Source organism: Diadema antillarum, unplaced genomic scaffold (assembly GCF_040938485.1).
Source record: "Diadema antillarum isolate AM-2024a unplaced genomic scaffold, OU_Dant_1.0 seq00002269_RagTag, whole genome shotgun sequence".
In the NCBI taxonomy this organism is placed as follows: Eukaryota; Metazoa; Echinodermata; class Echinoidea; order Diadematoida; family Diadematidae; genus Diadema; species Diadema antillarum.
Genome location: NW_027272897.1, coordinates 241,947 through 255,794, shown reverse-complemented (window position 1 = coordinate 255,794; position 13,848 = coordinate 241,947). Strand labels below are relative to the sequence as shown.

Sequence of the window (13,848 nt, the reverse complement as noted above, 5' to 3'; positions counted from 1 at the left end):
GTCATCATCACGTTTGGTTCTTATCTTCTTCTCTCTTTTTTTTTTTGATAAATTGGGGCGAGCGAGCGCAGCGAGCGAGCCGAAAATTTTTGTATTTTTGCTTACAATACATGGAATTCTTGTCATTTTTTTGCTTATCAAATCTTACAATTCTAATCAAGATATTGTGACGGCCTTATAGATAACGATTTATACCAACAAACTTAGGACTTGAAAAAATACTCCAAATTAGTACGCACGAGTGAGCCGAAATTCGTATATTTCCGCGCCATCATCACGTTTTGTTCTTATCTTCTTCTCTTTTTTTTTTTTTTTTGATGAATTTTGGCGAGCGAGCGCAGCGAGCGAGCCGAAAATTTTTGTATTTCAGCTTACAAAACATGGAATTCTTGTCATTTTTTGCTTATTAAATCTTACAATTCTAATCAAGATATATAAGTGACGGCCTTATAGATAACGACTTATACCAACAAACTGAGGAGTTGAAAAAATATTCCAAATTAGTACGCACGAGTGAGCCGAAATTCGTATATTTCCGCGCCATCATCACGTTTTGTTCTTATCTTCTTTTTTGATTAATTTTGGCGAGCGAGCGCAGCGAGCGAGCCGAAAATTTTTGTATTTCAGCTTACAAAACATGGAATTCTTGCCATTTTTTGCTTATTAAATCTTACAATTCTAATCAAGATATAGTGACGGCCTTATAGACAACGATTTATACCAACAAACTGAGGACTTGATAAAAAATACTCTAAATTATTACGCGCGAGTGAGCCGAAATTTGTATATTTCCGCGTCATCATTACGTTTGTTCTTATCTTGTTTGATTTTTTTTGCGCCCCCCCCCCGTAATGTTCGACACCTTTTGTGCCCTCGTTTGATCCAGCAGGCGATCGCTTCAGAACGAAAGAAATAAAATTGCAGCCGCTGCTCCGTGTAACATTTTGCCTTCTAACAATGGCATGTGTGAACACGATATACATTGTCATTTTGTCCGCGTTATCATCACGTTTTGTTCTTATCTTCTTTTCTATACATTTTGTCGAGCGAGCGCAGCGAGCGAGCCTAAATTTCAGCTTACAAAACATGGAATTCTTGTGTGAACACATTCAACATTGTCATTTTTTGTTTTTATCTTGTTTGATTTGGTTTTCTTCCCCCCCCCCCCCCGCCGCCCCCAGTCCGGGCGAGTTTTTTTTTTTTCCTTCTTCTTCTTCTTCTTCTTCTTCTTTTTTTCTTTTTCTTTTTCTTTTTCTTTTTTCATTTTTTCGTTTTCGGCGCCCCCAAGGAGTGGCGCCCGGGGCACGTGCCCCCCTTGCCCCCCCCCCCCCCCCCCCCCCCCCTAGATACGCCACTGATTAGTGCCACTTACGTACTTCCGGATTAAAAAAAGTGTGGGCGCCCAAAGTGATGACACCTTATGTATTCCTTTGTCGGTGCACAAAAAGTGTGGGGGCCCGAGCCCCCACGGCCCCCACGGTTCCGCCGGCCATGGATAATAAGTTGTAAAGAGAATAAAACAAATCTTTGTCCAGCCATCGGCCACTCACAGCTAGAGAATCTAGCAGACGACATCAACACATCTCGATCCCACAATGCAATATTGCTTGGCTACCACCGGAAGTTTTCATAGTGGAACTGTCGTCCCACTCGCTCGAAGTCGGGTGTGATACAATTTCGTTATTTTTCTGTTTTCTTGCACATTTTTGAGAAGATTTTCGTCTTGCCAACTGCCTGATTCCCTTATATCATCTCACTGAACTTCAAAGTATACTCCAAAATGCCGGGAGAAGTGCCCAAAATACCTCAGGTAATAGAACCAGCGGTAAATTTCAGTCTGTGTAGTCCCATACATTTGTTTACATGTTATAATGGAGCTGTGTAGCTGCGTGGAGCCACCTTCTTCTTCTTGTCAGTAGTCTGCTTCCTTCAATCTTGAAGATTCTTGCAGAACTTGGTGACATTGTGTGTCATAAGGTGCATTTGAAAATAATTTACAGGGTGCAAGTAAAAAAAACTGCCTCGAAATTAGCTGCTACTGCCTTTCATTCGTCAGAAGAGAAGGAGACGAAAGGTGTTGACTGAGGAGGCTGTCACAACATCAGTTCGGGAAACCCACTCACAAGGGGGGCCCCTCCTTATAAGTAACCTGTCCCCCTTATAAGTAACCCCGTCCCCCTTATAAGTAACCCCCGGGGCACCCCTTACAAGGAGTCTCCACGCTTTTTTGCAATGCAACGCGAAAGTGAAAGGACTGCGGCAATTCGCTTGATTATGTCCATAAAGCTTCACAAGTTTCCTAGTTACTCACGAAATTTGAGCAAAATCGGTTTGAGGCATCATATCTAAAATCATGGATTTAAATGCGATGTCAAACGACCCATGCGAATGCTGAAATGCGAGCGATTACTGGCGTGAGTGTCGCCAGGCGCGGCGGCGCGGCAATGCTCGAGTGCAGACGTGGTCTGCGGTCTGCACTCAAGCATTGCCGCGCCGCCGCGCCTGGCGACACTCACGCCAGTAATCGTTCGCATTTCAGCATTCGCATGGGTCGTTTGACATCGCATTTAAATCCATGATTTTAGATATGATGCCTCAAACCAATTTTGCTCAAATTTCGTGAGTAACTAGGAAACTTGTGAAGCTTTATGGACATAATCAAGCGAATTGCCGCAGTCCTTTCATTTTCGCGTTGCATTGCAAAAAAGCGTGGAGACTCCTTATAAGGGGTGCCCCGGGGGTTACTTATAAGGGGGACGGGGTTACTTATAAGGGGGACGGGTTACTTATAAGGAGGGGCCCCCCTTGTGAGTGGGTTTCCCGAACTGACATTGACATTGTCTGGGAGGGCATTCCAACTTCCAAGACCTTTTAACCGTTCGAGGAAAGAATGAGTTTTGGTGTTTTTGAGTCCGGGATGGACGGTTGAGGTAACCTTGCATGTTCACACCTCTGGATGGTCTGGTGGATTTGGTGATGAAAGCCTCACAGTTGAAGGGTCGGTATGGTAGCCTTATGAAACCGACCGCGTAGTTTTGGCGCACAGAACGCTTAGTACGCACTGCACTGCGCGCAGAGCACATAAAAATGTATTGGCTTTTGACCGTTGATGAGGATGGGTAGGAAAACGCGAAAATTCACTGTTTATTTATGGTTTTAATCAAGGACAAAATTTCGAATGAATAGTTTAACCGAATCGTAATGTAATGTCAATGGCATTTTCTAAAAAGCTTCTTACAACACGGTGTTCAATACAACTTGGTTTGTGTGCATTGTCAATGTAAAAACAGCAGTCGATCTCAATAAGGAGTATTACCGCGGGGAGCTGAAACGAGGCCACGCAAGTTCGACGGCGATATTTTTGCACTGAAACTTCGAATTGAAAAGGGAACAATGGCATTTGATAGTGCTGGATTTTCTCAATCACGTAGGTCAAGTTTTTTTTACGTGAATTTCAGTGTTAAATATTCTTATCAAGCAAATAAAGATTAGGCGGTTGATGTGTAGTAGGTCCAACCATACAAGCTGGGTGTGGATCTTGTGAAGTTGTAGAACATCACAAGACGGAGATGTTTACATCGCTGTTGTACTTGTAGTGATGTCCATCCGAGCTTCTGCAGCATTGATAATACACTTGATGTATTCCAGTGTCAGTCCAGGGCATATCTGGCTGCCCTCAGTTGGATCATCTCAGTCTTGCTGATATTCCTTGCAGCATGCAGTTGATGGATCCCATAGTGTCAGATGAGGCATATTCCACTACTACTAGAGCACTAGAGGGGTTAAGGCGCCGCTTTTACCCAATTTAAATAGACAAGACTAGTTTAGATCTAAGGCAGTAATGCAGCGTAGTTATTTTTTTTCTCCCTTATTGATTTGAATTTGTTTTCTTTCAATGAAAACAAGATTATGTAGAATATTAGGCGTAAATATTCACAATTGACACGCGCCTTAAAAATCAAAACAACCTAGATAAAACAGTCATTTTTACCAAAGTATGGGGGGGGGGGGCTTATGTGTGAAAATGAGAGTTGATGGGAGGACCTAGACTGTCCAAAAATATGATTGGAATGCCATTTTTTATAGTGAAGATATTGTGATGACATTAATGCTCTTTCATTTTCTTCCATTTTTCCACTTTAGCCCAGAGATCACAAGGCAAAGATCTGTCTTTGGTGAGTTTCATATGAAGGAAAATATTACTGTTTGATTATCATTATCATCCAGATATATTAATACAGCTGTATACCTATTACCAGTAGGCACCTAAAGTTGTTGTTGTTGTGGTTGTGGTTGTTGTTTCTTTTGTTGGTACTAAAGATATCTAAACCTCTATATGTCTGATAATATCTAACCTTAGACAAGAAGACAAGAGTTGTAAGTTGTTACAGATTTGATAAGTTTAGCTTGTTTGTTTTTGTAATGTCTATGTGTGCGTGTGTGTGTTTACCATGTTCTTGTGAGAGGCTTGAATTGGGATATTTTCATGTGTCTCTTCAGGCAACTGGCCATATATTTCATACCAGGCATATGCCCGTTTGTTCAGAATATTCAAAACAAGTGAAAAAGTGCCCTCTTAAGGCCCTTACGGCACCTTCCGGGTACATAATGCACCTCTCCGTCCTGCATACCTAGTGCCTGCATGTTGGCAACTAGTGCTTCACACCATTCAATTGTCAATTTGGGAATTTCTAAAATGTAATACAAATCTTTGTTGTGTATACACCTATACACCGCATGAAGCCTAATTTTTTTTTTTTAGCAGCTAAACTTGATTTAGATATTATTTTCAGATGGTGTTCAATTTCAATTAATCATTTTATTGGAATAAAGAACTAGAATAAAGTGTTAGAAGCAAATAATGGCATATGTCCGATTACCTTAAGCAAACCATCATATCCCCAGTTGAAGCATCTCATAAAAGGTGTTTGTGTTTGCATGGGTGTATGTGTGTGCAATTTTCAGTGCCAGTATGCAGACTAATACTTTAGTAATAATACAATACTAAAATGTTGTTTCCTTTCTTGTGACTTCTTGATGTCAATGATATATACATCGTGTACATGTTCATTAATGGATTATTGACTGTCTGCACATCTGCTATATTAATGGTTCAAATAAAGTACAAGCCTAGCCAGCCTCTGACCTGTTAGCAATTTTGCAGTCATCTGTGGTAGTGGTACAGAATATCTGATTAATTCACTGAACATAGATCAGGATATTCATTTCCTAAAACTTTGTGCTTTGATTGACAGGGCGGATTTGGATGTCCACAAATCAGAGGAGATCAAGGAAGCTGCCAGCATGGAAGAAGTCAAGATGTAAGAATTTCTCAATGTCGGATTGCAAACATGAATTCTTCCAGTGAGGTTGGTGTCTGCCTCAACAGAAATGGTGACTCTAATCCATACACTGCTAGCTGTAGGACATTAAGTGGGTCAAAGCAGGAAAGTTTTATCTTTACAAAATTTGTACTTACAATTTATTATCAACTAGAAATCATCAGATTTAAATATTTTGTGTAACATATCAGTACACTAACAAAAACAGAAATGGTAAATCTCTTAGATTTACCTTCTGCCTTTACCTTCATATTCCGTTTACACCGAGTGTATTAAAAACTTTGAGATGCTGATAGCACCAGCCTTTAGAGGAACATTATGGCATCATAATTTACTGGTATGAATTTTTTTAAAAAGCTTTAAATGGTCTACCTGTTTTCAGTGGAGATCTCAGTTCCCAGTCCCAACTATATGAAAACAACAGCTCATTGCTGTAGCTTCTTTTTTTAATACCAGATCTTTTCTTGTTTGTTTGTTTTTTTTGGCATTTGTTTGAAGATATTGTTTTATCTGGATGTGTGATGCATTAGACAAGCACTCATACAACTCAACTTGTTAAGTTTGTACTTCAGTGACAGCAAGTTAAACATCTACATGTGTATAACCACTTTCTCCACAAAAACTAATTGCTCCGATCGAAGAAAAAAGTTGTTTCAGCAGTAATGAATCACGTGGCCAAAACAAGCTAGTAAACAACAAGCATATATGTGAGTATAAAGCTTAGCCAAGAAGATGAACCTTTTGACAATGTACTGTTTCTTTTTTTCCTAGCATCTTAGCAAATCACTTCAGTCTGAGCGACTACAAAGAAAACCCCCGGTCAGCTGCCTTGCTGGACTTGTACTTCTACGCCACACAGCATGCACTCAACCACAACTTCTCCAAAGAGCAGCTATCTGCGTTCTTTTCCATTGTGAAGAAAACTCACATGGTTTGTGTGGGTGAGTATTGTCATCAAAGACAAGCTTTAACTCAGTAATTTGCTCATCATGATTCTTTGGAAAAGTATAATTTTGTGTGTATCATGTTTGCTGTTGACTAGTTTAACAAACCTATGAATTTGGGTTATTACCTCCGCCGAGGTAGGAGGTTATGTTTTCATTACCGGTGGTTTCTTTGTCCATGTGCAAAATAACTCAAAAGGTTGTGAATGGATTTGGATGAAACTTAAAGGAAAGGTTGAAAATGACACAAGGAACAGATGATTAAATTTTGGTAGTGATCCAGGAATTTCTATGGATTTTATGTAGGATTTTCAATATTTTGATAGGTTGGGTCAACGAACTTCATGAACTTAGGAGTTCAAGCTGCGCATTTTGGAGGTTTTCATACGCGCACTAAAGTGCATGCTCTAGTTTCTGCTAGGGCGAGGCACGCACGCGCACGGTGCGGCTGGAAGCCGATGATGTAACAAAGAGCTTCTATATTGGGAAATCAGGTGATTTCCAGCATGCATAATCTGGGTGAAAATCACTGATCTCTATGGAAGAACAAGATCATTGGTGGAAATTAGCTGCTTGGCGGAGGTCTGCGCTCTCAAAGTGCTTCTCTAGTTTTGCCATGTAAAGCAAGCTTTACCTCTAAGTATTGTCTAAAATTGGGATGCAGTGGTACTCCACCTCATGACTGTACACAAAATAGTGTAAGTTTTTGGTCAATGATTGAATAACGTCAGCCTCTTCCCCCTGAACAGTCATCACAGGTAGATTATCTCACCATTATGTGAAGGACACCAGTTTTTCTTTGTGATTTCATTTCAAGAAATGAAATTTAATTAAAAGTTTTTGCAGGCTTGTGGGAGAGGTGTGAGGGGATAGCATCATCACCTACTGTGTATGCCGAATATTTCGCGAGGTTTATATTTTCACGAATTTCACAAGTCAGATGCTATTCATGAATTTAAAGATGCACAAAAAATATTGACGCCGATCCTGATATGAATGTGACGTGCCCGTATACATTCTTCGTTCAGTGATATACTCCTTTGTCGCGAATATTACCACTTGCAAAATTGTCGGGAAGTCCCGATTCGCAAAAATTTAGACTCGCTAAATATATGGCGTATACAGTATCTGATTTGAATATGTGGTTGCAACTAATATCACTCTTTTATGGTGACATTGGAATTGTCAACAGTTCTCTGACTTTATTTGATACCCTAATTTGATGAAACTTCTTTCATCCTGCGTGCTTTGATATACCCGGCACTCTATTCATTAAAGCCAACAAGGACTTTAAGCATTATGTGGCTGGTTTATAAGTAACTTTTGTCCTTAGATGATTGCATTTCACTTATCCTGCAGAAACCCCATTCGGCAATGTGGAGCAGTGTTATGACTACTTCAGGGAACTGGTGCTATGCCATGCTGTGCTGGTAAGTCTTCAATGTGTCCTGTGATTCATGTATGTACTATATCGGACAACCCATATACATGTAATTACGTATAATGTAGGAAATCAAGGAGATGTACATTCTAACAATGAATGGCTACAAGTTACATAATGAAAGGTTGTGTCTACTGATGGGACAATCTTCTTTTCTTATTAATACGATAGCAGCACTCTAAATTTATATGAGTTGTTCATTGAGCATGTGGCCTTCATTTTATGATTTTCAATGCAAAGTTTACTATACTTGTGGTAGTGATTTGATTATCTATTGTGTGTACAAGTCAATATTTGTACAAGAGTACATTATAGGTGCAGTTCTATAAATTTTAAGAAAATATGAACTGTTAACTTCCTCAATATGTAGAGACCACCTTGGAGTGTGAACATTTTCACACATGAGCACGTTCGGCTGATCATCGACTATGTGGTGAACACATACTTTCGTCACTTCAAGCTGTACAAATACGTCTTCACGCCACTGGTGCGACTTGACCTCTCCATGACCTATGATGGGATGCCAGAAGAAGAGCCCCAGGCACAAGGTAAAGACTTCTAAACCTACATAAGGTGGCAGCAAGCACATGTGGGCACATGAATACATGCACAAATGTATTGCCACATTATGTAAAGACTTCCACTGTAGCATTCCTTCATTTTGCAAATCTCTAAATTTCGGGGGGGGGGGGGGGGGGGGTCCATAGACCGCCAAAGGCCTTAAATTACTAGTAGTCTGTTTACTGTTTAGTTAATGAATTGCTCAACTGGTTTGGTTCAAATCTAAATTGTAACAGTTGTGACAAAAGCTTTGTGTATTATGTAGGTGATATTTGTTATATGTAAGCTTTGGGTCGCAATGCCATTTACATGTATAATCTGTCTTTCTGCTTTTCACAGAGGAAGAGCTCAATTTGATTGCGGAAGAAACAGAAGGGGGTGTACAGCAAGACCAGGAACAGCCTGTTACAGATGGAGGAGATCCAGAGAAGCCACCATCCCCTGAAGGTATGACTATCATTGAAGTGTCTCCCCACTAGTACTGTCCATCCATCCTAGTGCATCCTTGTCCCTATTATGATGATGATGATGATGATGATGATGATGATGATGATGATGATGATGATGATGATGGTAGTATTGATAAGTGATGATAATGGTAATCCTCATCATAATTACTATTGCTAGTGCAGTGAAAAGTTATCAAACAGGTCTTTTCGATGTAACAATGACTCAGTGCTTGCAGATTTGTCCTTGAGTATATAGTTGGCATATAATGTAAAGAGAAGCAGGATTCAAATGTGAAATGCCAAAATTTGAAGTAAAGGCTAACTTCGTCAATGATTTTTTTTTTTTTTTTTCATACTGAAATGAACATTAGACCTACCGGTATCTACAAAATGAAATGATTGTGAGAAAGCTTAATCTCATTCTTTTGTTTGTTTTTCAATTTGCAGAGGAAGAGTCAGAGACCACCAAAGAGCTTCGAAAGTTGATCACAGCACAGCTGAACGAAGAGCTCTCCAAGCTCCGCATCTCCCTGTCAGATCAGATCCAGCAAAACAACGAGTCCCTCCAGAAGAAGCTATCCCTGGCTGATGCCCCTGGCAGCGGCAAGGGGCGGACGTCTAGCAAGGGCAAGAAAAAGTAGATGGCACCCACTACTGCAGAAACTACTTTCTTGAGAACATTATTGAGGATCAGCAATGGGATACAGTAACGTCAGCTTTGATTCTTGGATTTGGACTTGTGAATTACATGACTGGCGGTTTGAATGACGAAAAGATTGATCTCAAAGGGTTGACTGGGTTTAGACCTTAAGGCATGTGTGTAGCAGATTCGATAAGGATGGTGTGTTTGTTTAACCCATGGAAACCCTTGATAAATTGTCAATACGTGTCATACAACATTGCCTCATGACATCAAAACTAGTAGGCTTCTTACAATATCATGCATTTGCTTGTAGTACACGATTGATATCAGACGACCTGTATATTGTCAGAATCCATCCAGTGGCAGGTTCCATCTTAATAGATGGGTCAGTACACCCCTAGTTACCTCCGCCAAGGGGGGACGTTAATGTTTTCGTTACTATTGGTTTGTTCGTTCGTTTGTCCGTGCGCAAAATAAATCAAAAAGTGGCTAACGGATTGGGATGAAACTTGCAGGAAAGGTTGAGAATGACACAAGTACCAAGCGATTAACTTTTGGTAGTGATCTGAGAATTTTGGGGGAATTTATGAAGGATTTTTGATATTTTAGCAGGTAGGGTCAATGAACTTGCAAGTTCAGGCTGCGCGCATTTGAGGTTTGCATGCGCGTATTAAAGTGCGTGCTCTAGTTTCTGTTAGGGCGAGGCGCGTCGTGCAGCTGAGGGTTTACGACGCAACATAAGGCTTCTATATTGGGATTCGGGCGACTCTGCACACAATGCAGTATGTATGGATGGAAATAATAGAAGAACAAGATCAGTGGTGGAAATGAGCTGCATGCTTGGCGGAGGTCTGCGCTCTCAGAGTGCTTTTCTAGTTCATCCTGGAACATCTTTGGCAGAAAGTTTTAAAACACTTAAATGTGCAGATGCTAGGCCCTGAATGATTATCTTACATTATGGAAGCATGCACTTAATGACAGTTTTTTCTATTTGTATCCATAGACAAGGTTCCAATGATGTTATTAAGCCATGCTTGAGGGGCAAAAACTGCATATGGGGGCACACATACATGTGGGCAAGTGTCTAAGCATTACATCCCACGTCCCATGATAGGCACGCAGGTATACAGTTCGCATACCGCGCCCTAGAACTATGTGCCTAATACACACGATTTGCTTTTACCCCTCAGGCAACGCGTCATTTGACGTCGCAGAACTTCGTCTATCCTCAGGAAGGTTTTTCCCCCTCTGCTTCTGCAGACTTAACACTATTGCAAGGCCATTGCCTCAACAGATTTAGGGCAAAATGATTTACAGGTTTATGTGATGTGCACTTAAAATTACCAGTTCTTTTATACAACAATGTCTGTGGAAGCATGCCAGTCAGCATTGTGACTGTGATTCTCTCTGCAATTATTTACTTCACTTTGTCAAATCTCAATTTGCTTGCATCTCCTCTTTGCAGTTGTTTCCTTTTTCGGGGACAGCTGGAACAAGTCTAGTATCAGTATGTATCTACAGGTACCAGATACTGTACTTTAAATTATTCATTATTGTCAACATTGTACTGCTTTTCCAAACCCTACATCTTCTTCAGTTACAATATGTTTCCAGGCATTTCCATGCTGTGCCTCTCTGTTTGTTTGTTTGTTTTTGTTTGTTTTTTTTTTAATCCCTAGTTAATGTGGAGAATCAAACACAAACTGAACAAGAAGCAGGGGTGCCTTGACTGTAGACACTGTCACACACAAACATACACAAATTGAGTGAAGCATACTTTATCACAATGCAGAGCAATTTCACTTTCCACAGCCTTTTTTCCCCCATCACCTGTGGATATACCCAGTTGTGGAAATATCTACTGACTACTTTCTCCAAGCTGATCAAGTTGTATGTACCGGTAGACTATCATAAAGTTTATTAATGTATCCATTAATATCAGTTATTCCTCTCTTTGTACAAAGAATGTGCTGGCAAATACTCTGTAAATAAACACACACAAATGTTTCTGAAGGTACAGTGCATCAATCTGTATTTAATTCATTTCAAAGTTATGGTCTGTGGCTCATATGTCAAATACACAAGTTTTAAGTGGGTTTTAGACTGTAGTCTAAGAGTAAGTTATGGCTGTTTCTGTTCCAAATGTCTGGTGACAAGCTTTCAATTTTGCCCATTTCTTTCCATTTTATTGATTTATAGCTATTGTAGTGGTGGAATACATTGGTTCTTGCCAAGTCAGTGAGCCCCTGGAAAACTTCAGCAATATTGCCCTAGATAAACGTAGCACTGTAGGCATAAAATCTGAATACACTCTAGCTTGCCCACAAACACTTCCAGAAATGTCTTGGCTTTACTCTGAATCAATATATGACTGCACATATGAGTTCAACACTGCTTACATACAAACCTTCCTACGGTCCACTAGAAGTTGGCTTACCACTACACAAGATTGTCTAACACTGGCAAGACATAGAGCGTAATAGTCCGGGAGCCAGCGGGGGTCAGCCTAGCTGAAAAGGTTACCAATTTTTATGTGTATAGCAATTTAGTACATATGCCCCTGAGTATGGAAATGCACGTCTGGCTGGTCATTGGTGGTGGGTGTGGCCAGGAGGGCCACAAAAAGGACCCCCCAAAATTAGGCTAGCCTAGCTGGAAAAGTAACCCCATGAAAACAACTGGAACTTGTTCGTTACACTTACAGGATAAATGAATGACCATTGCCAGACGTTTTAAGTGGTGGGGGGTAGCCGCCAGACGCTCTTAAAGGCCAAACTCCAGCTAGGCTAGCCTAGCTGAAAAAGTAACCTCATGAAAACCACTGGAACTTGTTCGTTACACTTACAGGATAAATGAATGACCATTGCCAGATGTTTTAAGTGGTGGGGGGTAGCCGCCAGACGCCCTTAAAGGCCCAAATTTTTCCAGCTAGGCTAGCCTAGCTGAAAAAGTAACCTCATGAAACCCACTGGAACTTGTTCGTTACACTTACAGGATAAATGAATGACCATTGCCAGACGTTTTAAGTGGTGGGGGGTAGCCGCCAGACGCCCTTAAAGACCCAAATTTTTTCAGCTAGGCTAGCCTAGCTGAAAAAGTAACCTAATGTAACCCACTGGAACTTGTTCGTTACACTTACAGGATAAATGGATGACCATTGCCAGACGTTTTAAGTGGTGGGGGGTAGCCGCCAGACGCCCTTAAAGACCAAACTTTTTTCCAGCTAGGCTTGCCTAGCTGAACAAGTAACCTTGTGAAACCCACTGGAACTTGTTCTTGTGATACACTCAAAGGATAATTGAATGATTGTTGCCAGACAATAGCCGCCAGACGCCCCAAAGACCAAACTCTTACCAGCTAGGCTAGTCTAGCTGAAAATTAGGAAAGTAACCCCATGAAACCCACTGGAACTTGTTCTTACACTTACAGAATACATGCATGACCGTTGCCAGACGCTGTAAGTGGTGAGGCGTAGCCCCCAGACGCTCTCAAAGACCCAATTTTACCAGCTATAAAGTTCACATATTTCAGAAATGATAGCAGTGTAATTCCATAACAATACCGCTTGCTTGCGAGTTCACCAGTCTATAATCTATGCATGCCTTATTCTTTTGTTCTGCTTCCTTGACCCCCACCTCATGCATTCTTATGGTGACTCTCCCATGTCATCATCCTTTTTCATTGCAATTTGTTCTATTTTTTGAAAATATTCTTATTCTTCATCCCAATTATCACAAATTCTGAAACTCTGTCCTCAGTATAACTAATTCATAGTTGTACAAATGTAAAAATCTGAATCACCCGGAGGTCTCCTTTAATGGGGGAGTTTCTTGAGCGCACAGGGAAACATGCTTTGAAATATCAATAGGGCAAGTGTTGAGACGAAATACTGTAGAAATATGAGAATATACAGTGCTGTGGTTTTGGTAGAAGAAATAGGGTATCTGTATTTGTCCTCAGTGATAACCAAAAAACTTATTTGGAAAAAATAATAGACATAAAAAAGAATTGCCCCAATCAAACATGTCGGGATTTTTCTCAAACATCAGTGTTCTCATTTTCTTTGCAGTGTAAAAAAAAAACAACAAAAAACAAAAAAACAAAAACAGGGCCGGATACAGTTATATCCGGATGGAAATTGGTGGGATGGGCGTAAACCCGCGGGTATTATAACATACTGACGTGAAAAAAAAAAGACCAAAAACTACTTTCTTTCTGTGCCCTGGGGAGAAATATTAATCAATTGCATTTTGGAAATGTTGAAAATCACAACTTTTGATGAAATTGTCAGTATCTCTTCTTATATGAAGGCTTTTTTTATAATTAAGTTTCTTTCCTCTATGACCATGATAAAACAAACCCCTGATGATTAAAACAAAAGACAATTAAACTTGGCAAATGAACTCTTTGGACATTAGCAAAAGGGAATACATTAACAGTTTTTGCAAACACTTTATACAATTGTCTA

General features: G+C 40.3%; 1 protein-coding gene across 1 annotated transcript; it reads left to right on the top strand.

Moving 5' to 3' along the window:
* The first annotated feature begins 1,780 nt into the window (after positions 1-1,780).
* On the top strand, positions 1,781-9,378 carry LOC139714431 (cilia- and flagella-associated protein 119-like). The gene is made up of 8 exons (XM_071626140.1): positions 1,781-1,810; positions 4,144-4,175; positions 5,256-5,321; positions 6,114-6,283; positions 7,646-7,716; positions 8,098-8,275; positions 8,628-8,735; positions 9,185-9,378. The coding sequence occupies exons 1-8, from the start codon at positions 1,781-1,783 to the stop codon at positions 9,376-9,378; spliced, it is 849 nt and encodes a 282-aa protein (XP_071482241.1).
* Positions 9,379-13,848: the final 4,470 nt, after the last annotated feature.